The following is a 25,974-nucleotide window of genomic DNA, read 5'->3' as shown; positions in this document are numbered from 1 at the left end:
GCTAGCTTCTAGAAAAGCAACACACAACATTCCAGCAAGGAAAGAAGGTTAAGCGAGTGACAAATGAAGCGAAAAAAATATAGATCATCTATGTTTCAAGGACGAGAGAGCCTTTTGCGGCCAGCTTATAATTCCACCCAGAAAGGGGGGAAGGGAGAGCGTGAGTGAGGTTGTTGGGCGAAGCAACAAAGCGTCAAACGCGTGACAACTCGACCGGGCGGGAAGGGAATCGTCGCTATAATAATTTAGCAAAAACACGTTCCGTTGTGCGCGGATAGAGTGGACGAAATGGTGAGGGTGGGGGGGGGGGGGGCAAAGTTTTGCGGGGCTAGCGTTTACTACCGGCATACACTAACCGGTCAAAGTGGTTGAATGCGTGTGCTTGCCCGTTAATCGGGTACCGGTGTCCAATAGAAGGTGTACGGACGCGAAACCTCCACACACATGACCAAAGGGTGTCAGACGGTGCGCACGCATACATCGAAACAGTGCGAATAAGGGGAACTGGCCAAAGGCCTGCATCGGGCCACTGCGCCACCTGTTTCGGTGTTGTCGCAGAGTTGTCAACGGATTAAGCCGTGCTGACAGACTCTATCTCGTGGTGGAGGCTTTATCTTTGCTTGCGCTGAGCAACTCCATGTGTGCATGTGGGTTTTAAATGCTTCAGGAGAATGATGTTATTGGACAAATTCATTTCCTTCCTTTATTAATATGATTATGATTGAAAAAGGTATCAACATCAAATGCCACAGATCCGTTCGCTAATTTAGCATGTAACTGGTGAGCCATGTAACGTCTCAAAAAAGAATCTCAGAAAAGAAAAAAACCATTAAACAATAAATTAATAGAAGTGTCGTCTGAATCCTACTTCTACAGAAGGCTCAAACAATAATAGTCTAGGGCTTTTTTTCTTACAAATCGAATTGCGTCCCTTATAAAATCTGTATTATGCAGGTTTCAATTCATTCAAAATTATAATTTGGATAAAATATGTAAATAAGGAATAATAAATTATTCTAAACATGACACATGACACTTGCTTGAGAACGTTACAGTTGTTTCCCATCATTTTTATTATGTCTTCTCGAAATTTATAGAAATCGTCCCACAATTCATTGATCGTTTCCCACATATTTTTAAATTTATCTCAGGAATAATTGACATTGACGCATTATTATTGAAAGAAATAATCGAAGAATTTTTTAGGGAACGTTCAATAAATCGTTGAAAGATGAATCCAAAAAAAAATATTGGAAAGTATCTAAACAATTGTTGCAAAGTGAGAACAAAATCACGAGAGACCCTGTGTTCAAATGAAACTCAAGATCAATACTACATTGGCAATTAGTTAAAATATGCCATGCTTCTCTCTGCATCTACTAAAATATACAAATCAACAACTATTTGCACAACAAAATATATTTTATAACAAAAATCTAACCAGCGCGATCAAACGCGATCAAACGCTCTTCGAAAATCCAACCGCTCGAAACCACTGCTCGAAACTAATCTAGAGCAGCTGCGATCTAGAGCACCTGGGCAGCTTCCTGTTCCTGTATACGGCACGTGTGTACACCACTCATGCAAGAAAAAGAGCTCTATTATCCAGCAGGATCTTCATTCGTTCTGCTATCGCCAGTGATAACGTTTCGTTTCGATCTCCCGGTGAGCTGTGCTTTCCCTGCGAGTGTGTGCGTGTTTGTGCGTGAGTGTAGTGTGTGTGCGCAAGTGTTAAATTAGTACGTACGCGTGTGTAGATCCCAATAGCCTGGTGCTATTCCCCATACCCCGCGTTCGTATTGTAACAAGAGCGAAAAAAAGGCAATCTACTCGTTAACCCTTAACTGCCACACGCGCCACTACTCAAACCCGACGTGCGATTGTTTTATAACCGCGTTTTTTTACGAGTTTTTTTATATCGTACGTTTTTGTAAATTTTGTAACACCAAAACCAAACCACCGCCCAACATGCACACCTCGGCAGCCCCCGTCATGTCGATCCAGATCTTCCAGATCTTCCTGGAGGAGTGCGACGAGGTAAGTGTGAAGAAAATATGTATTTTATATTTTATGTATGAACTTATTAAGGGTTAGGAAGCAATTCTTGAGCTATATTTCTTTGGCAAATTTACACCCAATTAGTGCGCTTCTTGTCTGCTCCATTCCACGTGCCGTGTTCGATCGTGCTGCTGCTAATTGCATCACGTTAGATTCGCTAATTATTTCTTGCGTTCTGGGGTCATACTCCAACGCTACTGAGTTCGATTCGCACCGAAAATGAACCTTAGTTTCACAGCTATTTGCATTTGAATGAGCGCTTTTGCTTCTCTTTCCTAACCTCAACGTACCGGGGAAAAAGCCCGACCGACCGAAACGGAACGGAACGGAAACGTATCGATATTCGTCCAACCGCCCAGAACCCTGACCCAGGGCCCGCAGGTCCGGCGTTTGTGTGGAGCCGGGGGGGGGGGGGGGGAAGCAATAGAGAGATAGAGAGATTAAAATCTCCATTTGCTTAAATGTACCTTCTCGTGCACCCTCACCGCCACCAGCACTTTTGTCGCGCCCTTCGTAACGGCCGCCAGCACCACGCGCTCAATGGCGCACACGCGCTCGCGCGTTGTGCTAAATGCGCTTAATATCTGCATCGGATTTAGGAACCCGTAGTGGAGGGCTATTTCTCTTCTAATTGTTGGCTGGAAACTGGAAGGACAAAACACACACACATATATATGTATTAACTAATTGCAGCGTGCTAATCTGCAGCGTGGAGGGCGTTACGACAAGCCGCTCGGGACGGCGTACAAAATGGCGTAGCTTCCGCGGCCATTGTGTCCCTACACTCAATGGCACCCCGCAATGGCTTCCCCTAGGCGGCAATGCCGGACATAGCAATGTCGTCGATGCCTTTGCGGCACTTCGAAACGCCCCTAGATCATGCAATACGGTTGTAGAAAGCGAACGATTTATTACTTCAATCGCTAGCAATTGCTGCTATGACATCTGCTTTTTTCTGCTCTTCGGATGAGTTTGATGTGATCAATGTGCCCAAAAGTGCAGCGCGTGCCCATCGGTAACGGACTGCACCCCGGAAACGGTCACACTGATCGGGACATTGGCGCTCCCAGTGAAAGCCACATCGGGTCCGCTTACAAGCAAAAACGTCACCACCAGACTCGGGTCAACTCTCGGCTAAAAGGACTCGATGGGGTGTTATCTCACCCCACTCTTGCTCTCTCTCTCTCTCCCTCTCGATCTGAAGTGGCGCACACGAAAATCGATGACGCCTCAATGACGTACTTGACCGATATCACCAGCACACCAGCACACATGACACAACGATTGGTCCAACGATTCGTGCACGGGAAGGGAAGTGGACTGGGGATGTTTAATAATTTGACCGAAACCCCCTCCGGGTGTACCGGTGTGTGTGTGTGTTCCGTGTCTGCTGGACATGCTGAACAAGCCGACAAGACACTCCAGGATAAACGGGGCCCCGCCGGGTCAACTTTCGACCAATTACTCCAATCGGTCCGGTCCATTGTCGGGCGTCGGGGCTGTACTTTCGAGCTCATCATCAACGCCTTTAAAGCGCATCATCTTAATAATTGACTACTGATTCTGGTGCTGCGTACGTGTGTGGTTGTAAACGGTTTAAAACAACTCCCAGTAACCCCCCCTCGTCGGTTGTCAGTTGTCATCTTCATCGTGAAATTTCGTGATTCCTTACATAATTTGGGCCGGACGCCGCGTAACACACACGTGTGGCGTGCGTGATGGAGCGTTGGTTTTGGCACTTAAAGCGATTGATGTAAAACAAGACAGGCAACACCTGCTCCTTAGTTCCGACAGTGGGCAGTGGACGACGTGAATTGCAGTGCACAATGTTGTCTCTGCAAAACCGTTTACCATTTACAACGCCGAACGGCCGTCAGCTCGGTCATGCTGTGGAAACGACTGCCCGCTTGGGGGAGTGTGCTGATGGGCCAGTGTGTAGAGCACAAAATGCTAGAGGGACGGAAGAGGCGAGAGAGAGAGAGAGAGAGAGAGAGGTGTGTGGAGGTCGGCATACATTTTCCGCACATATGCGCACACATGTGTTGCACGCGGCGGCGTTTGCTGTTTGAAGGTTTTGATGCTACCGCACCGCGGCTATATCTCGACCGAGTTCCCCATGTACCTGGGCCACGGTTATTGAGGTTAAGTTCAATGCTGAACAATCCACCAGGGGGGGGGGGTTTGTTCCGCCAAACGCCACCATTTTTCGGTATCTAACAGAAGAAGGTATCACCTTACGATTGCTTTAATGATCCGGCATCATTACATCCGTTTCGTGGCAATTTACATACAGCCGCAACGCGCTTTTAATTGGACGATTACAAACGATGGCAGGGGCTGCTGTTGCTGGTGCTGCTGTAGTACAGCACAACACGGCTAATAAACACCCGGCCCAGCCCGACATATGCCCCGAAGGCTGCTCCGACGATCGAGATGTCATGTCATCACGATCATTCACTCACACGCACGATCGTTAAGCGCTCCCGTTTAGCTTTTGCCGCTGATTGGATTATAAGAAAGTGTGTGGCACCTTTCATTACCACCCAAAACCCCACGGTAGCATGCGCTTTTGCTTCACAATGACACAATGCGGACACAAAAGATACAATAATTTAATGTTCTTTTCTTTTGCTTTTGTTGCACCTCTTTCTTTCACTGTACTTTTGATTGCTTTTGTGCGGTAATAGTGTTTGCTTCTCTAGCTCTCCGACTTCTGTTCGAATTACGGGACGATTTTCGATCGCTGATTTTCGGATCTTTTTCTGTTCTGTTTTGCTCGTTCGTTTGCTTCACTTCCTTCCTTCGTCTCGTTAAGTGATGTTGTGTACTCCACTTTTTGCTTGATCTTTTTTTTTTTTTGTTCACTATTCAATCTGATCATGTTTCAACTTCAAGTAGTTGATGTGTGTGTGTTTTTGTTTATTTTTCTTCTGTTTGCTCCATCTACTACATCCCCCCTCTCTTTACACGTTTCTCTTTACCGCTTCCAATTCCGATACGTCTTGCTTTCGGTTTCGGTTTCGTTTTCATGTTTATTATGTCGACCTTCAGCCGGATCATGGCTCTCGCGGCAAATGCGGAAAGGCTCTCGCAACTGTCCGTGTGTGTGTGCGGTAAATGGGAAGTATACGGCGGTACGCTTTTTTTTTTTTTTTTTGATTTGTGGCCAGCATACCTCTTCACTCACGCACTGTAACCAAACGTCTTCGACAAATCGTCTTGATTTCGATTTGCGTGCTATTCGGTCCGGCGTGTGTACAGTGAAGCTGCCATCAAAATTGCTCGTCTCTATTCGCACGGCGTTCGAAATAGAAGCTCGGAAGTACGGCTTAGCTTTGGAAAGGCTATTTTTAGGACGCAAGCATGGGGCCCAAAAGGCTGAGGCTCCACCAATAGGTGACTTGGTTTGAGTTGGCGTTGGCGAACGCACGTCGGACACGGATCACCGCGATCCGCAGGCAGGGGTCCACCAGATCACCAGCAAGTTCAATGTCAGTGTCGGTGTTTGCGGCAAAAGAGCGTTCCGTCCATCAGTGCGGACACCAGTCGACACTGACGGCAATGCGACACCACGACGACGACGATGATGATGATGGCGATGATGATGGCGATAATGATGGCGAATGGCAGCGGCTGCCTGCCCCGGTGGCTCGAGTCACGTTTGCACGATCGGTCGGCTTCGATCTCCAATCTCGCGCTCTCCGCGGTCCGCTCCAGAGAGCCAGTGCCAGACCATCTAGCCACGGCCTCGTGGCCTTACGCGAGCCGGCAGCTCGCAGCGCGGCCAGCGAAAAACCGTCACCGGCCTGCCGGGTTAACGTACGGAGCAAAGGCGAATGTTTGTGTGGGGCCGTTTGTTTTTTGCCTTTTTTTTTTGTTCGAAATGACAGGTACCGACGACAACGCAAAGTAATACTTGGGGCGAAGGAACAATGCAAAACTATGATTTTGGAGAGCGCAATGTTGCTTGTCTGAAAGGTATAGTGTGTTTGTTTGTTTGTGTTTCGGAAACAAGTTTTTTTTTTTAATTTTGCTGCGGGTTTTGAAACGGAACAGGCTACACGAAACCCTGCAGATTGTGATGGCGATGGCGGCCCATAAGGGAAGGGACCTTGGCGGGTGTACCTGGGCTGCTGCTCCACACAGATACGAGTACGAGATCCGTGTGTGTGTGTGTGTTCTTAAGCGTCACGCTCACCCAGAATGCTCGTGCACGGCGAATAAGAATAAATTAATTAGCCTGCCCAACACTACCCCCCCCCCCCCACCCACCCACCCACCGAATGCTTGCAGGACCGCACCAGGGACCCGCTTGAAGCGCGCATTTGCACTGGTTTCCTACTGGTCAAAGGGGCCAACAAACTGACGCCGCGTTCTAAACTGCACCTTGCCGTTCGCGCGTCCTTGCGCGTGTGCCTTCCGCCATCCAAGCGTCAAACTCGCCAAGAACTTTCCGCCACAAACACACACACAGAGACAGACAGTGCCGGGAAAGGGAAAGGATACTTGGTGAGACAATGGCATTGCCTTCGAACGGGGCGGGTGGTTCTGAAGCGCGCGTGTTCACTGCCGAGTGACACACACAGCGATTGGGAGGGCAATCCTTGGACAGCGGCAGCGAACCTTGAAAGGAGCTGCATTTTCTTGCACTCTGTCCATGTGCGTGGGTTTGTACGTCCTCCGGGGGAGCGCTCAGGTACTTTGCTTGGGATTCGAAGGGTGTAATTTATTTTGCCATTCGATTGCGAAGCGATCCAATGACAAAGCGAAATATCGGAAACAAACGCCTTTACAGGCTGATAAGGGTGAACGGTGCCTTAGAAGCCGGCCGCAGGGCTGCTTTCCCGACCGGGGACTGCTTCGCCCTGCTGCGCTGCAATTAAATGCACTTGCGCATTGTTTCGATCGATCATCGCTTTGTTTACCACTCGGTTGCAGCATATTATCCTTGTCTGTTCTGCTGTTCGTTCGGCGTCATCCGATGCTAAGCACTCAGCGCAAGAAAGCTGACCTCCAGGCGGAGATAAAGATCGCGTAGCCCGAACGCACAGCTGATGATTGCAGGCGTTGCACAACGAGACCTCCTGTTTCTCAATCTGCAATCGATTCTCAGCTCATACAAGTATAATACTTGTTCGCACTCTGACGACTTATTTCACCCTCACCCAACTCCCTTCCGTCTCGGTTGCACATTAGCATATCTTCCATTAGATTAGTGTAACGCTTTTTTTTTGCGGAACCACCTGTTACTAAGAAGCACTATACTTGGGGATAGTCTTGCCAACTTGGGGAAGGCAAACACTTCACACCTTGCACACCCACACACCGCGTAGAAGCCGGTACGGTGTATACAAACAACAACAACAAAAAAACACCACCACGGTAGGAAATTCCGACGACCGCTAGTAGGTTAATTTGCTCCATTCCATTCCGAGCGCGGACTGCAGGCTAATATGTAATCAACGTCAGTCAAGCGGCGGAGAATGATAAGGTGAATCGATTCGCAACGAACGCAATGCGGTACACCTTGGGAAGGGTACGCTGCAAAAGGCGGGGTAGAATTTATTGTACGAGCATCTTAACACAGAATGAGGGCGACTTCCAAGAGCTGCAGCAGCAAAAAACAAAAGGTTTCACATGATGTCTACTACTATCCTTAGCTTGGTTGGTGTCACGTTGGTGAGTCAACATTGCTGGAACGAAGTAATGTCACGGGATGGTCTGCCCGCTCTGTGCTAGGAGCAGGAGATTCACATGTTCCCATACCCAAACAATGATTGTCTCCATTCCTACTGCCAGAACATACTAGACTGATCATCGCTGTTGCATGGCCATTGAATACTCAGCAGTTTTGCCCTACTGGATCATTCTATTCAACCCTGCAAACACAGCACGCTTACCACCCCGAAACTGCACTCCAGCCCGGACAGGTGTGCAGGTGTTAACTCCTGCTACTGGTTAATTGAAACCGTTTTACTATACAGTTTAGCGTACAGTTTGCATGTTGAATATGCAATGTTGTTTGCACGCCCGGTTTGTAGTGCGTCAGGTCAGAAAACCTGCTAGCACGATCCCACGCCAACACGGTAGGAAAGCGAATGGAGGGCATGGGCAAAACCGGTCGTAGTTGTGATAATTATAAGGATTTACCCTTAAAGAGCATCCTTGCATCGGACTAGCGAATTTGTTGGAGCTGGTGAGCGTTGGAGTGACGAGATGTTCCTGGGATTTTCCTGGATCAGAAGAAATCAGTCTACACGAGCTCCGGAAGATCTCCATAATAAAAAGCATTCACATTTGATATCTTCAAAAGCTCTTTCTTAAGAATCTTTCCTGTACGATCGTGATCGTCGCATGAGTTCAAATTTCGCAATTCTTTTGAAGCGTCTGAACAAGCGAAGAGATGATCCTAGGATTTTCCTGCTCGTAAAGCCCCGGAGAGGAAATCCGAATCAAGAAGATGTGAAATACGATCGGAAGAGCCCACTCCACACGTAATCTGGTAGATCCAAACCATAACAAGAAGGGTTTGTCACTGTGATGTCTCCCCAAGCTCTCGCTTTCTTCTGACGGGATATTCCCTATCCAATCGTACCCATTCGACGTCTAATTTCGTAACGTTCACCCGAGGTTATGACGCCCTTCCTACTTCCTATTAACGAATGTGGTGAAAATCCTGGGAATGGGAAATTTTGGAACCCGCAACCTCGCCTCTTATGTGCACACCTCAAGCGCCCGTGTACTTGAGCACCATTCGCAGCACGGTAAACGCACCGGTCCGATGCGTTTGGAATTACCCGGAACCGGTTCTTCACCTGTGTCGGGGCCCCCAGCAAACCAGCTAACGGGGGTTGGGCAGATGAGTGGTAGGGGCCGAAGACGACACGAACTGCATCACGTAGCGGGGCCGTACGGCAAAAAAGGCCCGTCCTCTCATGCACAGTAGAACACGCGCGCACCCGCCCGTCTGTTGCCCGTTGGGTGGTGGTCACCGAAACGGGGAATCTCCGCGAAGACGCTCGCTTTGCTCGCTACGGGGCTGGTGCGATGTTGCAATGACGTACCGGACCAACCAACCGGCCGTGCCAATATAGTCACGCAAGCGAAGGGGATTCCAGCAGCGGTCGGCGAGCTTTGCCAACCATTCTCGTCTCGATCGCGTGGTCAACGATCTGGTCTAATGTCATGATTCCGCATCGCATCTGTCAACATGGACGTCGGTCATCACCATCCCCACCACTACCACTACCGACTGCTCCATTAAGGCTAATATTCTCGAACAACACAAAACCTTCCATAGGAAAGCTTGCAGCGCAAAAACAAACGACAACAAAAAATTGGCACTCGGTGCCTTCAGTCTTGATGAGTTTTTGTCTGGCGCGCGCACTAGAAAACGGTGGCGAAACACTCATTCGTACCCACAAACGAACCCTCGCTATGCAGAGGGAGGTAGAGAGAGAAAGAGAGAGAGAGAGAAGTAGAGGTAAAACCCACATCCCCATTTGCAAGGTTATATTGTTATATTACGTCTAATTACGTTTATAATTGCATAGCATTTCGGCAATAAGCGGTAACTTGAAGCGTTTCCTCAAAATTAAAGCACAACACACAATGTATAGGCTAGCAGAAGAAGAAGAAGAGGAGGAAAAAATCAACAACAACAACACATACAGGATGATGCAAACTTTCGCTTCTGAGCGTCATCCTTATTGGTGGCTCATCACCCTGCCCCGCAGGGCGCCACTCCAACTTCTTCCCGGGAGATGGACGCTTATGATGGGGGAACGTTCCAACGGGTCCGGGATATCTCTAGGTCTGCGCGAATCTTCGAGAGCCTACAGACGGCCGAACACTCTTAACTAGCCCATTAGCAGGGGCCTCGGTGCCGGCTGCCGGCATTCCCTGAAGATGCCGGCGTCCCTAAAGCGAAGACGACGACGTGATCATTTTCACGCGCCATCACCACCGAGGCGCTGTGTTCGCGTGTCTCGCGGGCTCCGCTGTAAACGCACTTTTAAATCAATTAACTCGGGACGCTTTTACTCTATGCAGACGCTTGGTGTTTGGCACATTAGCGCAAGTGGTCGGTGGCAAAGACGCACCGTTGTCAATCAAGCCCGTTTATTATGATCCTCTTCAGTCAGGCCCCACGGCGCGATCACCGTGCACCGTGCCCTGACCGTCCGTTTGTGGTGCCGCAATTTTCGGGTGTAGCGATGCTGTTGCTGGCCATTGTAATCTTCACACCGATGCGCCATAATTATGCAGAATTTAATGCTTCATGCTCGCTCTCGCTCTCTCTTGCGTCTGTGTCCTTTTGGGGTTATTTTTAGGCCTCGCACCGATTGTGATGGGCGGAGGGGAGGTTTGTCTTGAGGGATTTACACAACAAAAACCATCGCAAGTTTTGCGTATGCGTTGACGCGCCCCAAAACAACAACACTTGAACGATGGCTGTATGTTTTTTTATGCTTGCAGGCCCAAAACAACTCTGTTGCTCTGTTGCATATGATCTTTTCGATATGTTGTGGATCGTTTTTTGCTCCTCTGCGATCGAAGGAGATGTAAAAAAATAAGGTACACGATGTGTTTGCTGTATTACAAGTGTTCCTTCTTCCCCGAATGACTTCCCCTGATATTCGTTGCCAGCACCTGGAAGGGTGGTTGTGAAATGGTAAACACAAACCCCATCAATGGAAAATAACGCAAAACAATGATGCTTCACTTTTTTTTAAGCATCGGCATTAGAAAGCAGCGTGCGTACGTGACCGTACGCCCGAAGGTCATTTGGCTAAGTATCTGGCCCCCCTCGCCCGAGAACACACACTTCTAGACTGTTCCGAGTAGCTTCCTGCACCACCTGGTGGGCTGCGTTTTCATGAATGAAAGTGAAGCGAACAATGGCGAAACAGTTTGAATGGAAGTGGCCGACCGATGGGAAAAGCGTGCACAGCGTGCAGCTCCGATTAGCTGATCCCGTGATAGTGATCACGAAACACACAAATGAATGAGGAAAATCGCTTCGCCTTCATTCATCGATTCCGGTCCTAATGGGCGTTATCTAATACAGCGGCGCAGCTGCCAACGCTGCCCTTATCTTATCCGCCTGTATTGTTCTAGGACGCGCACGCAATCTGCCCCGATCTGTACCAGTCTGTGCTACGCATTAAATTGCTGGCAATAATTAATTGTAACCGAACGCTTCAATCGATCGTTAACGAGACTCATCTATCGCTCTGGGCATATGACGGTAACACGGCACCGCAAATTCCAGCAAAACCAGCGCCTAATGTTAGCAACGATGCGCGAAAATCACACTTTTTCTAAGTGAACAAAATATTCCACCCTTGTTTTCTTCCATTACGTGGTGTTAATGGTTAATCCACCCATGCGTGTTGGGTCGCTGTGCGGCTGCAGTCACCACCACCTCTCGCGATTGAGATGATTCACGCACGGCGAGAGCTCTGTCTCTGGCTGTCGCTAGCGCCCAAGTCCACCGTGCAAGTGCGCGGTGACGCTGTGTCGTTGGGAGATTCCGAACGAAAGATCGCGGGGCTTCCCCGTGGACTTCCGAAAGAATGAATGTTTCCGCCCATCGCCCCAAGACATCGACGCCTCGTGCGAAGACGCCGTTAAACCTGATCTTGTTTGTTTATATCTTCCATTTCTCGTCGCTGTGGATGAGGGCGGCTTTCAGCAACGTACCGTGGTCACCAATGGATTATAGTTGGAAACAATTTGCATCCCAAAATCGCATCTATTTTATATCGTTTTGTCAAAATTACAAATACGCTCAATAATGTCTTTAGCTTTATACCTAAAAAAAATCAACATCAACGCGATGTTTTCCACAAAAAACTGGAAGATAACTTGGCAGACTTCATTGGAGCATTCAAGATAATCAAAACAAACATAAAATGTTGACATTTTCAATTGTTTTATTGTCTTTTTGATGATCTTGAATGCTCCAATGGAGTCTTCTAAGTTAGCTTACAAATTTCTGAATAAAACATTGCAAGAAATTATTATTTTAAATTCTGATGTATTCTTATAAATGAACTTTGAAACACCGTTAAATATTTCAAGTTAAGCAATTTAGGCAAAATAAATCGTGCCTGGAAGACACAATTTGACTCACAACGGTCGATTGAGAAGCATGTTAGCACAATACATTAGCTACTTTGCTTACAAAAACTGGGTCCTTAGAGACAAAAATTGGTGAGTTTGAGGCGAATGTTATCGCCAACGACTGGACCGGACACTGGTAACCCTTGTATGGCGGTCAAGAGGCAATGATCACGCTTCTATTGTCTGCCAGGTTACCGCACAGCCCAGGGATACCTGACGCAACTACTCGAGCCACTCCAGGGGGTCTTGAGGTTTGGTTTGAGCTACTTGAAAAAATGGGCCCATCCAGGGTTGGATGAAATTATTCAAAAATATTGCACAGGTAGCAGTGGCCGGTGACATTTGCCGGCCAGCGAGGGTAGTAGGGCGTCGAGACGCTTACACCATTTATTGGCGATCCGGGGTGCGTGAGATAATAAAGCCGCGGCAGCAACAGCAGTAAAAGAAAGGGTCACCATGCTTGGTTGGTAACAAATGCTTATTGCTATTTTCTTTAACGAAACAACTCTTTAAAACGGTACCTAACTTCCTTCAAAAACCCAAAATCTGCGCTGTAAAAACAACAGACAAAAAATCCCGCCACTACCGTCGCTCGGTTAACCGTTTAGCCACCGCACAGCCTGGCTAATGGTTAGCTAGCAGCCAGAACCGGGGACCAGAACCTGTTTAGTTTGGTTGCCCTTCTTCCTCCACTGGCAGGGCAACAAGGCGTCTCGATACGCGGGGCGTTCGATTTTTCGGCCGTGTGCCGAAAAATCCCAAAACCGGAGCCGGCCTCCGGTTCTTCCGCATCCAAATTCCCGGCGAGACCGGTCTCCCTATTCTGGGAGCACGGGTCATTTCCGCAAACCCCGGCAATCTGTCTCGTCTACGTGTCTCCCTGCCTGCCTGCCTCCCTGCCTGCCCGATTGCTACCTGTTGCTGTTGGCTACCTAAAGCCACCTTTCAGACAATCGGACCGCGGTTGGGTGAGCGGGTACAACACAACAAGGAACAACAACAACCCTTCGTAACACAACACTGTATAGTTGTCCTGTCTCGGATTGTGCGTCGGTCGTGTCGTGCTATTGTTGTGTCGTACGAAGCGGCCTGTCCAATGTTGCACGGTGGCCGTGTAATGCGCACGCGCCCCTTCTCGCTCGCACACCCGCACAGGTGTGTGTAGCATAAACACACGAGCTTACAGGGTGAGAGGGCGTTAGGGGGTTGCTTTGGCCCGCTTCGGCACACACAGAGACGGGCCAAGTCGCGTCGGTGCTTTGTTGCATTCGTGTGTAGCGGATTCGTCGTGCCCTCTCGGGTGTGCGTGTGTACATGACGGGTGGGGGAATGCTGAGCCATGCTACGTCGCGCGAACGATGTTCGTGTGTGTGTGTGTGCGGCTACCCACCCCTACAGGCGAACGAGCGCGCGCAAAAAAAACCGGACCCGGAGATCGAACTGGCCCCACGCGCTGGCCTGGCGGGTATTTAAACTGATGCAAACCAAAAGTGGCATGCATTCATTGGTTTGCTTGCGTTTTGCAAAGTGCCGAAGTTTCGGAGACAGCGAAAGCCCGTAACACAGCCCGAGTGGAAGGTCCTTGCCTTAGCAGCTCGCCGTAGTAATTTAATACAGTAGCGCTTGTTCGTGCGTGTGTGCAGTGCAGTTTTTTTGTTTCGAAGAGTTTCGAAAGATCCCTGAATCCCCTCGGTACCAGTCACGACCGTGTGTGTGTCCAGCGATCTCTAATCCCAGCTATAGCGAAATCCTACCGCCAGGAGTCGCTATTTGGAACATTCCCACAAAACACCGCGAAAAGCGCTAAGCATTAATTAGACGGCACGAACTGCCCGCTCGAAGTCGCTCCGAAACAGGAAGTAGCAGTTTCTACAAACACAAAAAAAAGGCTACAACAGCAGTCAGTTGCAAATTTTACAAACGTTCTTAACACCAACCTTACAAAGCACCAAATATAATGATGGCCGTCGCTGCTGCCCAGAAGAACCGTGAAATGTTCGCGATCAAGAAATCATACAGCATTGAGGTAAGCTATTGCGGAGGAAGGAGTTGTCTGAGAGTCCTGAGTGGGATAAGGGAGGAAGTTCAAGCTGTTCAGTGCAAGATTTGGAGGAACTCTTAAGAAAAAGCTGGAAAACAAACTACAACAACCTGAGTGACTAAGTGTGCAAGTGCATTGATACTGTCCTGTGTGTCAGTGTGTGTGTGTGTGTGTCTGTGTGTATGTGTGTCTTTGTATGTGTCAGTTGTTGCTCAAAACAACTCCAGTAGATCCAGGAATTACTAGAATTAGTAAACTCCTAAGGAACAATTAAGTCCAACAGTTTCGCTGGGAAATTTGAATTCTCCTAGAATAGTGCCCCTTTCCAGAAATTCCCTACATTGTTGCTACCGCTAACCTAGTGTGTACAATGTGTGTGTGTATACAGTGTGTGTTCAAATCAGTTTTTTAATTGAAAAGCACTTATCGCGTGCTTCGTTCTAACCCCACTCCAGAGAGCTCCCTTCTCTGTGTGCAGGCTTTTTCAAGATGGCAACGCCACTTAGCTGGCAATGATTAATTGCCTGGGAATGGATGGATTGGAGCTACCACGAGAAACGCGAGAACATACTAAAATGCAAGCCTTAGAACAAGCTGCTAAAGTGCGATCGCGTTTGATTGCCTGAAGTTATCCTTGGATAATCGGAGAAGCGTTTCGTTCTCTCTAAGCAAATATGAAACAGCAAGCAATGTGTTTATGTAGGTGTTTTTTTGTTGTTGTTGTGCGTTTTTGCTACGGCATTTCGGGTTGATGCGTGCAATAAAACTAGCTCCACAGGTAGGCCCAAAGGTGGTTCTAGAAGCTTTGATAAATGGTTTACGATTGTCTCGTAAAATGTGATATGTTGTCCCGCATACGATAGAAATGTTCTTTTTTTACCGTAGGCCGGTTCCTTCTAGTATATCTTTTTCTCTACGAAAACCTTAGTGTGGCACAAAAAATCAAGAAGAAATCAGTTTTAGCGAACGCTGTTCAAATCGTTCGCATCAATCATTCGCTTTAAAATCCTTCATGTCCCACAAAGCAACCGGGGGGAGGGAAAAAAAACACTTCTAGAAGTAGATTTTCCTATCTCCCCCGGGGTGAAATCGCAAACACATAAAAGTTTCACCTGACCTGTGCCAGGCCTCGCTGATGTGCGAGCCACTTGCAAAGCACCACAAACAGCGCAGGAAAAAGGAAACGGATCGGCGACGGCGGTGATCGGTCGGTCGCCGAAATCGATTCATCATCCTCGATCGGTCACCGTAATGGAACCGAAACCTAATTACGGCCAATTTCCTTCCCACCCCCCCCCCCCCCCCCCCCCCCTATGTTGAGGTTAAGGCCGTCGCTTCGGAAACGGAAGGAAATCACACAACAAAACAAAAAACATAGCAACACAGCCTGACAAAACCAAATGCATCGCTAGCGCGCGCACACACACACACATACAAAGCGCAGAAGGTCACCGACCACTTTTGCTCGTACGGCGACGATCGGTGATCGGAAACTGCCAAGAAAATGGCCAAGCTAATTTGCTTTACAAAGTTTTTCCTCTTGCTTTGTGCTGACGACGGTTTGTTGTCTTTCTGCGCTGTGGTTCCACGGTTTTTGCTGCGGCACTGGCCCGTATCCTGGCCCGTATCTCAACAATGGTGCAAAACGGTTTCCTCGCCAATGTTGACTTGTTGACTTGTGGCGGGCTTGGGCTCCGTTAGATCAATACAGCGCAACCGTCATGCCAATTTTCCCTCGCCGAGTGGCGCTCTCCAAAGCAAAGTCTCGAGCCCACTTGAGATAAAAGTGTCGGCGATCCTAGCCAAAGCTAGCCGTGGCTTTGTTGCTAACGGACACTCCTTTTTTATGCCGTTCTGTACAGCCCAGAACGGTTCGGTATCGAAGCAAACAGAAAAACGAGTTGTTGCGAGGCTTGCGGAAGTGATTGCCACGCGCGCAGTCCGTTGTCCTGCGGTCTCCGTGGCCCGGTGCCTTTCACCAGCCGAACCGAAAAGCCCGCGTGAGACGGGCGAACTGTTGGCTATCTCAAGGTCAGCGGGAGCGGAAAGTGGACAAATCGGGACCACCGTCGTCCCCTTCGCGTGCGCACCCTCCCCGCTCGAGAAGTTTTGGGGTGTCTTGTTAAAGCAGAGTACAAACAAGATCACGTTCACTCCCAGCAGCACAGAGACGGACGGAGGACAGGCTCTAGGCAGGCACGAAACAGGCCACATTATAATCTACTTATTGACATTGAATTTGGCAGCAAATAGGCAGTAAAGCCCGAGCCCGACCCGAGAGTGAGTGTCATTAAACCGGTCCTCATTACCGACCAGCCCGCAGCACGCACACACACACAAACGCAAGACCTTCCGGAGCGGGAATCCTTCGCCAAGATCGCGCTCAAGGAACTCCACTCCAACCTGATTGGCTCCGACCGATGTGCGAAGATGCAAACGTTGCTTTTTGTGCGCGAGAAGTGTTGGAATGCATCATTCATGTACAACTCGTACATGCACCTGTCACGCCAGTGTTGATGGATCTGATGGAGGTGTTTGGAGTGCGTGCCACACTAACAACTAAGCACCAAACCGGGTGCACCTAGCAACACCTGCCGAGCAACACGCAGCCCACGCGCAGGAGGCCACCCTCCAAGCGCTTTAACGCCCGTTACCAATGTCAATGGCGAACGAGGCGATCGAAGGTCCCGCAAACATCGGGTGCTAACACGTGCTCCGGCTACTGGTGGGGAAGGCGCGGATTGCTCTTGAAAGGTCTGATCTTCCACTAGGCCCCAACCAAAAAAAAAAAAACACGGAAATGGAACCAATTTTTCGGCGATCCGACAGTCAACTGTGTTCGATGAACTGTGCATTCTGACACGCACTTGTGGTTAGTTGCTGTGTGTGTGTGTGGGGGGGAAGGGGAGGTAGATGGTGGTATTAAAGGGAGGCACACACACACACACGTCCACACACCAGCACACTAATCAGGTCAATTCGCGTTCGTTTCGTTGCGCACCGGTAGATCGCGATCATGTCAAGGTTTCGGCCGTAAAACCGATTCCGAACACTTTACAACATAGCGGTAACGGGGGGGGGAGGGGAGATGTATGTCTTGGGTGAGCACACACACACACACACGCATATAGATGTGTGGTTCCGGTGGCATGGGAAAATATGGTCAGCCAGCGGAGCAGCACACAGGCCCGCAAGCGCATTTTGCATCGCCGTCGATTGCGTCATCGCGGTGGCCGCAGTGGCTGTTTGGGAGGAAAAAGGGTGCACCAGCCCCGTGTGCGCTTGTTGCATCAGAAGCACACGCGTGTGTGTGTGTGTGTTGACATGTTGGCGTACAAACACACACGGTGGCCACACGGTGAACATTTCAATCACGGTCCAGGCCGTGGCTTAGGCATGCGCACGGCCTACCGATGGTCATTAGGCGCATAAAAAACACACTGACACCCATGCATACGATACGGCCGAGGGTGCTGCAAAAAGGCACCCAGATGGTGGCTTTGACCATTTTTAGCGGTCACATCATATGCCACCGTGCTGTGGTCTGCGTGTCGGATGGAATGGGTTCCAGCGCCTCTTGCAATTAAAACATCTTAATGTACGGGGGAGCAGCAAAAGAAAAAGAGAGCTTCAACCGAGCTTTACATCGATTAACTAGCGATTAATTCCTCCTTCTGTACTTCCTCTCTTCCTTTTACACTTTAGAACGGATACCCATCCCGGCGCCGTTCTCTGGTCGACGATGCCCGCTTTGAGACGATTGTGGTCAAGCAAACCAAACAAACCGTTCTGGACGAGGCCCGCGCAAAGGCCAACGGTAAGTAGTAGCTGTGAGCGGAAATGTCTTCCGGGCATGCTGCCCTGTCGCCTGTCGAAAGACCCGCACACACACACCCAACTAAGTGGTAATTCCTGTTTGTACTTATGAGTTTTGCTTTTGTGTTCTTTTTGTTTTTTTTTGCTATTTTATGTTCTTGCTGTCATTTGTCGAATTTGGCTGTGTTTAAAACTCAAAAACGATGTCCAACTACCGCAGACTCTAGCTTGGAGTGTACCATTCTGCAGGCCCAAGAACAGCATCAACAAGGTAAGGGCCGTTCACTCTGCCGGACAAAAGCAGGCGAAGCACACGAAGCACACAAGAACGAGGCCACAGCACGGTGGCGCGGGTTTCAGCTTTTCCGCAGAGGAACTACTGATGGCTATCGCCCCCCCCCCCACCCCCCTCCCCCTAGAACGATTCTGAAAGGGGAGGGAAAGGGTTCTTTGTAACCCAGCAAGGAGTTGGGTGACCGCTTTTGTCACAACCACGAACCGAAAACGGGCCCACGAGTAGCAGCGAATTTTGAACCAAACCAACCGAAGGTCACACTCCGATCTCCGTTCACTTTCCAGTGGATTGTTTTAAGTTTTATGTCTTGTTTTTTTTTTGCTACAATTTTTGTTCCTCTCCATTACCTCTCCACACCTGCTGTGGGGTAGTTTTCAGGTTCCCTTCAGTTTTAGTTCTTTGTGCTTTTGTGTTTCGTCTTTTTTTTGCTTTTAATTTCTGTAAGCTTTTGTTTTTTTGTTTCCTAATTTTGTTTCCTTCCTTTTTGGTTTTGTGCTTTTCCGTTCCCTTTTCCGTTCGAATATCATTTCCGAACACGACAGAAGACAAAATTCCACAAGAGGTTCAACAGACAGTCGAGGATCAGAACGATGACGAAGAGGAAATTCGAATGGTCGCAGGTAAGGCATCGGAAATGGCTCCAGTTTTTTGGAGTTTCTGTTCCGGCTTTTACCCGATTTTCATTCTGCATGATGCATTGTTGATGTACTTATGAGTTTTTCCCCTCTTTATTTTTGCTCCAATTTTCCTGCTTTTTGTACGTGTGTGTGTTTGTGTGCGCCTGATTGTTGTATACTTAGTTGATGAGCTACCCCAGAAGCCGCAGGAACACGTTCCAAGTGCCGACGATGAGGACAAGGAAACAGGTACGTGTTCGCTACTACCAAGCATCTTCAGAAATAGAGCAAAGAACAAAACCCCTGCTCCCAAGAACTATTCGCAACGAAAGTAATCCTTTCCCCCGCTAGAAAGCTTTTCCACGTCACCATAATTCATGCTTTACGTCAGCAGCACATTGTCCGTTGCAGGCAAAAGGTCACACAATAAGCTCCTCGCTTTTCCTTTTTTTTCAATTCGAAAATTGCTCCCCATTAACGGCAGCTTGAAGTTCGCTCGGTCCGTTCCTTTTGGCACATTTGACGTAATCGTGTGCCTTCCCATTGCCAACTCCCATAATCGCCCGCAACTCGCAATCCCACGCGTCCGGTAAAGGCAATAATCTTTCCCCAAAGCGAGCGAAGCTCACCTTTTAAAACGAAAGGAAAAATGAAACGGGGGAAATAAAAAGGATTTACTTGTACGATTAGTGGCTGGACACGGTCCGTTGGAGAGCTACGCTTGGAGCGTGTTTTTTCCTACCGCGCGGAGGAAAACTGACAAAGACCGTTATTAATCGGCGCGTTCTTTCCTCTTTTTCCTTTTCCCGCAACTAGACGCTGGGCTAACGGAGGAGGAAGTTGTACTGCAGAATGCCGCCTCGGAGTCGCCCGAAGCCGAAAAGGAGGTGGTCCGTGCCGCCGTGGTCGTACGGCTGCGCGACGGCATGGGATCGCTCGGACGCATCCTCAAGGCGGTGGAGGCGTACCACGGCACCGTGGTACACCTGGAGTCGCGCCAGTCCCGCAGCGAGGGCGTCCAGTTCGACGTCCTGGTGAAGGTCGACATGGCCCGCGCCAACCTGCTGCAGCTGATCCGCTCCCTGCGCCAGACGCAGTCCTTCGGCAGCGTCAGCCTGCTGTCGGAGAACAACGTCAACGTGAAGGCGCCCTGGTTCCCGAAGCACGCCTCGGAGCTGGACAACTGCAACCATCTGATGACCAAGTACGAGCCGGACCTTGACATGAACCATCCCGGTTTCGCAGACCAGGTGTACCGCGCTCGTCGCAAGGAGATTGCCGAGATTGCATTCGCCTACCGATAGTAAGTACCCCTCCCGGGGGGGGTTTCCCAAAAAAGTTTTGTGGTGATGAGCGTGATCTAACGTCCTCTTGTTTTATTTTTTCCCCCTACAGTGGAGATCCGATCCCGCACATTGACTACACCGAGACGGAAAACAAGACCTGGGCGGCCGTGTTCGGGCGCGTGAAGGAGCTGATGGTGCAGCACGCCTGCTCGGAGTACATTGCCGTGTTCCGCAAGCTCGAGGACGAGAAGATCTTCGTGAAGGAGCGCCTGCCCCAGCTGCAGGAAATGAGCGACTTCCTGCGCAAGAACACCGGATTCACGCTCCGGCCGGCCGCCGGTCTGCTGACCGCTCGCGACTTCCTTGCCTCGCTGGCGTTCCGCATCTTCCAGAGCACGCAGTACGTGCGACACATCAACTCGCCCTACCACACGCCGGAACCGTAAGTTGACAGCCCATTTTTTTTGCCTCACTCCCCCTTTCTGTTTCCGAATGTCGATGCGGCGATGCTTTTGCTCAATCCGGAAGCTTGGCTTCCCCTTTTAGCTTTCCATTACGGTGGCTGCTGGCTGCAGCAGCAGAAGTTCCTCGTCTACGTCGTTGCTTTTGATGAGTGGCTGCCTCCCTTCTCACACTCTAGCACTTGGGTAGAACAATTTATGGCACCATTGTGTGCGTGCAAGGACATGTGAAAGGAGATGTGTGAGCAGCCAAATGGGCCATTTTCCTGATGCTTTTTAATGCTCTCTCGCCTCGCGCGGACGACATCCAGCAGTTGGAGCTGAATGTTCACACTAGAATGATGCATTCAGGGGTTTTTGAGGAAAAAGAATGAAGCTTTAGACTCAACTTTGCAACATTGTTGCTGGCATAAAGTGCTCCTTTACACTTCTTCTTCTGTGTGAGCGCTCTCTCTCTCGCAAAAGTAAAGTTTTATTTAAAGGAAAAAAGAGATTTTTCGTCTTGCCTATTTGAAGCTGAAATTCAACCTTTATCCTTGCACTCTCAGGCACAAGGTACCGCTCAATACACTTTGGCCCTTTCCTACATTTGTTCCAGTCGTTTGAACACTCCAACAACCCAGCCAGTGGCAAAAGTGGCGTAAGATGTTCATAATAGAATAAAATGATTTTAACGGTCGCACCCGTCGCACGCTTGGTGTGCCGCCCGTTTCCGGAGCCCGAGAAGTGCTACGGCCAGACTTTTCGCTTCCACTCCCTCTCCTTTCACACCCCCCAAAATGGGTCATTTCCGCTGGGAGTTCTGTGCCACATTGCCACGTGCCATTTGAAGCTAAGCTTTTGATGTATTTTCCCTTTTTGGCTCCTCGGCTCGTTGCTCGTTGGCACCTTTTAACAGCATCCCAGTCCGAACAGTCGGAGTCGGAACTTGCGCTTATGCCCTTATGCTCTGTGCATGTCGGCGGGGTCGACGCAACAAGTCATCATCCGTCCGTTGTGCGGAACCGAGTGAGGAACTATGCTTGCGCATCAACAACCCCTGGAAAGGAAACTCAATTAAAATGTCGCTCGAAAGCATCCACCCGGGACCCGAGCGATAGGTCGGTTATTGTAATTGATTTTTCCGATACTTTCACATCGTTGCTGACGTCGTCAATGATGATGCTGATAGGGAGTCATCGAATAAATTCCTTTTTTTTTTTGTTGCTGTCTCCAGTGTTGCTAAACGATTGGGAACTAAAATGGGAAAAGTTGCCATGGTTGGAAAGCTCTTCAGAAATTCGCCTTCATCCTTCAAGCCAAATCCACCGTCCCTTTGGGGCCGCAGTAGAGCTACCGTCAAGATAAGGCTGGAAAATAGAATTATTACGAAAATGCAAAGCAAAAAATCATTCGAGTCGACATGTATTGCCCTGTTGTCTTTGCACAATTTCACAATTTCACTCATTCTTACGTGCGTGTGTCCATCTCTCTGCTCTCTGCCCATTCCCAGCGATTGCATCCACGAGCTGCTCGGTCACATGCCGCTGCTCGCCGACCCGAGCTTCGCCCAGTTCTCGCAAGAAATCGGATTAGCCTCGCTCGGTGCCTCGGATGAGGAAATTGAAAAGCTCTCGACGGTAAGTAAAGGCGCAATAGATGCCACGACCATCACCACCACCAGCAGCAACAAGTGCTTTTGCTCCCTCCCCAAAAAAAAGAAGAAGAAGAAGAAGAAAAATAAAAACCGTACCACGGACACCCACCACCACCCCGCCAAGTAGCAAACGGTAATTGCGCTTCGGGTCGAACCCCGACAAAAAGCGCGATCGCAATTCTCGCTAGGTCATCACCACATGACCATACCGATTCGAGCAGTTTTCGAGCAGCTAGTTTCGATGAAACCCACCACTCTAACACGCTTGCCATTGGCATTAACACACACACACATTCACACACACGGAGAGTACACAGCGTGCGTGCAAAAAACCGGAAAGGAGGCCACGAAGGACACGGGCCGCTGTTTTGCGGTCACTTTGCCCGCTCGCGCTGGACTTTCGCAGTTTAGAAGATGATGATGTGTGTGTATGTGTGGGGTAGTGGATTGCGTGCCGCGCTTAGAACGGTTTTTCTGTTTTTTTCTTCTTCTTCTGCTTCTTCTACCTCAAACTCACCTAGAACCAACTGGTTCGCAGCACAGTTTAGCAAGTGGCGTTGATTTATTCCGATCCAGTTACGCTGAGCGCTGTTAATCGCTCTGTATTGGCGTGTAAATTGGCGCTAGCCGTTGGTTCTGGTGCTGGAACAGGTTCTGTTTGCCAGGCAAGGGTGCTCAAACGCTTCCCTTTCTCCTTCGCTTCTAGGTATACTGGTTCACGGTTGAGTTTGGGCTGTGCAAGGAAAAGGACGAGGTGAAGGCGTACGGTGCCGGGCTGCTGTCCGCCTACGGCGAGCTGCTGCACGCCATCAGCGACAAGCCGGAGCACCGGCCGTTCGAGCCTGCCTCGACCGCCGTGCAGCCGTACCAGGACCAGGAGTACCAGCCGATCTACTACGTCGCGGAGAGCTTCGAGGACGCGAAGGAGAAGTTCCGCCGCTGGGTCTCGACCATGTCCCGGCCGTTCGAGGTGCGCTTCAACCCGCACACCGAGCGGGTGGAGGTGCTCGACTCGGTCGACAAGCTGGAGACGCTCGTGTCGCAGCTCAACACGGAGGTGCTGCACCTGACCAACGCCATCGCCAAGCTGAAGCAACCGTTCTGCTAAGGTTGCCCACGCCTTGCTGTCTACGCGCACCAACACCCTTCCGTCTCACTCCCAAAAAAACCTTAAGCAGCAGCAGCATGTGATCTGATGCGTGTGCGAACGTATGCGTGTGTATGTGTGTGTGTGAGAGAGAGAGCGAACGAGCGAGCGAGTCGGAGCGAGTGAGAGAGAGAAGCGAGACACTTTTAAAAAGCAAATCACAAACGGGAAGAAAATATGTCTTGATCGACAAAAGGACAATAGGCGTATGCCTCCTCTTACAACGATGTCCTGGTCCCAAACCCCTGGTGACGCGTCCTGGATGACGCCCAGCAAGCGAGGAAAGGATAAGCATAGGAGGGGGTCACGTTAGCTCTCGCCATCCTGCGGACTACGCTGAAAACACGATGTATACTATATCCGCTACTACCCAACAACAACTACATCACTACTACTACTATTACTACTACTACTACGGAGCAGTATTCTACAAGCAAATCGCAACCCCCACTCGCAAAAAGGGACGGTCGCTCGATTCCCTGGGTGTGTGTGTGTGTGTGTGAGTTTTATTTTACTACGTTTACTACACCCCAAGCGCACACTAGCACCTCCTTTTTAAACGTATGATCATCATACGATCGAACCGAACCGACCCACAACGATCATCCTTAGTACCGGAGGAACATTGTACAAAAAGCTGAGCGATGTGACGATGCGGCGCTTCGTATTGTCCGGAAAATATGGACCACCCCATCGCCACTAGGGTCGAGAGCGCACCCTACAGGAGTATCCAGCTCCAACGAACAAAAACAAAAAAAAAAAACGAAAACCAACAACACCGCCACAGCTGTACAGCTTCGGTATTCGAAGCTTGCGTGTAGCCCTCGCAAACGAAGTGAACGAAGGAAAGGAACAATCCCCTTTTGGGAGGACCGAACGGCAGAAGTAAACGGCAAATTTCATCGCAATAACATCGCCACAATCCCTCCCCCAAACTGTAACACCAACAGAGAAGAAAAGATTCCTCAGACCGACGACTCGATTCGGTAGTGTCGAGTGGTGTGCAGCTCGAGTTCGCTCGTGTTCGTGTACTGAGCGTTTCCTCGTTCCCGTCGGCTTCCTCGACGAACAAACATAGCAAACCGGACACCGTAACGCAGAAGCGTTACGGGGGTGGTTCGCGTAGCGTAACGTTTTCAGTATTTTTTTGCTAAAACAAAAACAAACGGCACGGACGACACACAAAACACACTGGATGGCTGTCAGCCTGAACTTCTAGTAAGGATGAGCAGGTGACACACCTACCCTTGTCCCACCCATCCAACAACAGTCCGTTTCCTTCCGCCCGTTCCTTCCCCACCAAATTACCGTTCCCTTTTTTTTCGTTATTGCGAGCCGATGTGCAATTTCCCCCATGAAGATCGTGAGAGAGAGTATGATCTCTTTACCAGTTCCTTTCCCTATATCCCACAACCCATACCCCAATTCCCTAGCTCCCCAACCCAACCAAGTTATGTGTACGTCCTGTCAAAAACGTAAGCGTAGAAAGAGTATTGTTTTTTGAAGAGAGCATATTTTTTTTTATTTAAAAGTATTCTTAGTATTGTATACTATTTAAAGTTTAGTGTTTAACGGTTAAATTATTCACTTGACTTGATGCGGAGAGATACTTTGTTTTTCGTTACAACGCAGAATAGCAAAGATATGGCAGTAGCAAGGGTCAGGAGAGGGCGGGTCAGGATCGCGACGATGGCTTGAATAGTTCATTCCTGGCTGTTCTCTCACGCTCTCCCTTCTCTATCCCGCATGTCCCTGCGAATGGGACACCTTCCACCCGTGGCCATCGACAATCGTAAAGGAAGTGACTGTCCGATACGATGCAACATACCAACACATGGCCATGGCCACGATGGCCGTTGGGTGGAAGCGTGGCGGGATAGAGTTTGGCAAAACGGGGACCAAAACACAGTTGAACCATTCCATCCCTCCTTCCGATCCTGTGTCGGTGCCGGAAAGTGCCGGAAAGTCCCGCTTCTTGAGTGAATGTGGGCGAAACCGTGCCGGGTGCCGTTCCACCCTCTTTCACCCTTGGTACAATACCTGCGGTATGGCAACATTCTCGGCAGCAAGTTTTTTTTTTTTTTGAGAGAGAGAGCGAGAAAGTATTCAAGTATCCTAAAAAAAGACAACACACTGCAACGAAAAAATTCATCCTCGACTGTCTGTAATCTCATGTTTGTTTTTTTTTATTAATATATAAATGTGTATTTTTTATAACTGTGTATAAAGCAAGCAGAATATGAGCATGGGCGGAAAATTTCTATTTATATTTATATATACAAAAAAACCCAACTGGACAATTTGACAATCTTAGCACGTGCACGTATAAGAAAGTGAAAACAAAAACTTACAACAAAAAAAAAAGCAGAGTAAAGTGAAAGTAATGTGGATACAGGTATAAATTTTCCGTCTTCATGAGATCATCTTATATGTAAAAGCTATCCAGCACAAAAGTAGCGATGCAAAATAAAAGAAACTAAAAAAAACAA

General features: G+C 49.2%; 1 protein-coding gene across 2 annotated transcripts; it reads left to right on the top strand.

Annotated features, from left to right (window-relative positions):
• The first annotated feature begins 1,603 nt into the window (after nt 1-1,603).
• On the top strand, nt 1,604-25,974 carry LOC120949126 (tyrosine 3-monooxygenase). Of its 2 annotated transcripts, none has more exons than XM_040366166.2 (9): nt 1,604-2,037; nt 17,933-18,044; nt 18,264-18,314; nt 18,881-18,958; nt 19,139-19,204; nt 19,772-20,258; nt 20,351-20,683; nt 22,195-22,321; nt 23,045-25,974. In XM_040366166.2, exons 1-9 carry the CDS (start codon nt 1,969-1,971, stop codon nt 23,444-23,446), a joined length of 1,725 nt encoding a protein of 574 aa, XP_040222100.2. In that variant the 5' UTR covers nt 1,604-1,968; the 3' UTR covers nt 23,447-25,974. The 2 variants fall into 2 exon arrangements, with proteins under 2 accessions (XP_040222100.2, XP_040222099.2); XM_040366165.2 differs by lacking the exon at nt 1,604-2,037 and adding an exon at nt 13,677-14,212.

Source organism: Anopheles coluzzii, chromosome 2 (genome assembly GCF_943734685.1).
Source record: "Anopheles coluzzii chromosome 2, AcolN3, whole genome shotgun sequence".
Classification (NCBI taxonomy): domain Eukaryota; kingdom Metazoa; phylum Arthropoda; class Insecta; order Diptera; family Culicidae; genus Anopheles; species Anopheles coluzzii.
Note: the sequence above shows the minus strand (reverse complement) of the source record. Positions and strands in the feature narration are given on the sequence as shown.

Bases quoted from the DNA above. Each gene is read 5' to 3' on its own strand.
- LOC120949126 (XM_040366166.2), top strand. From the start codon at position 1,969: ATGCACACCTCGGCAGCCCCCGTCATGTCGATCCAGATCTTCCAGATC. The intron at 18,045-18,263 runs GTAAGTAGTAGC...CAACTACCGCAG, and splicing joins GGCCCGCGCAAAGGCCAACG to ACTCTAGCTTGGAGTGTACC. The intron at 18,315-18,880 runs GTAAGGGCCGTT...CGAACACGACAG, and splicing joins CCAAGAACAGCATCAACAAG to AAGACAAAATTCCACAAGAG.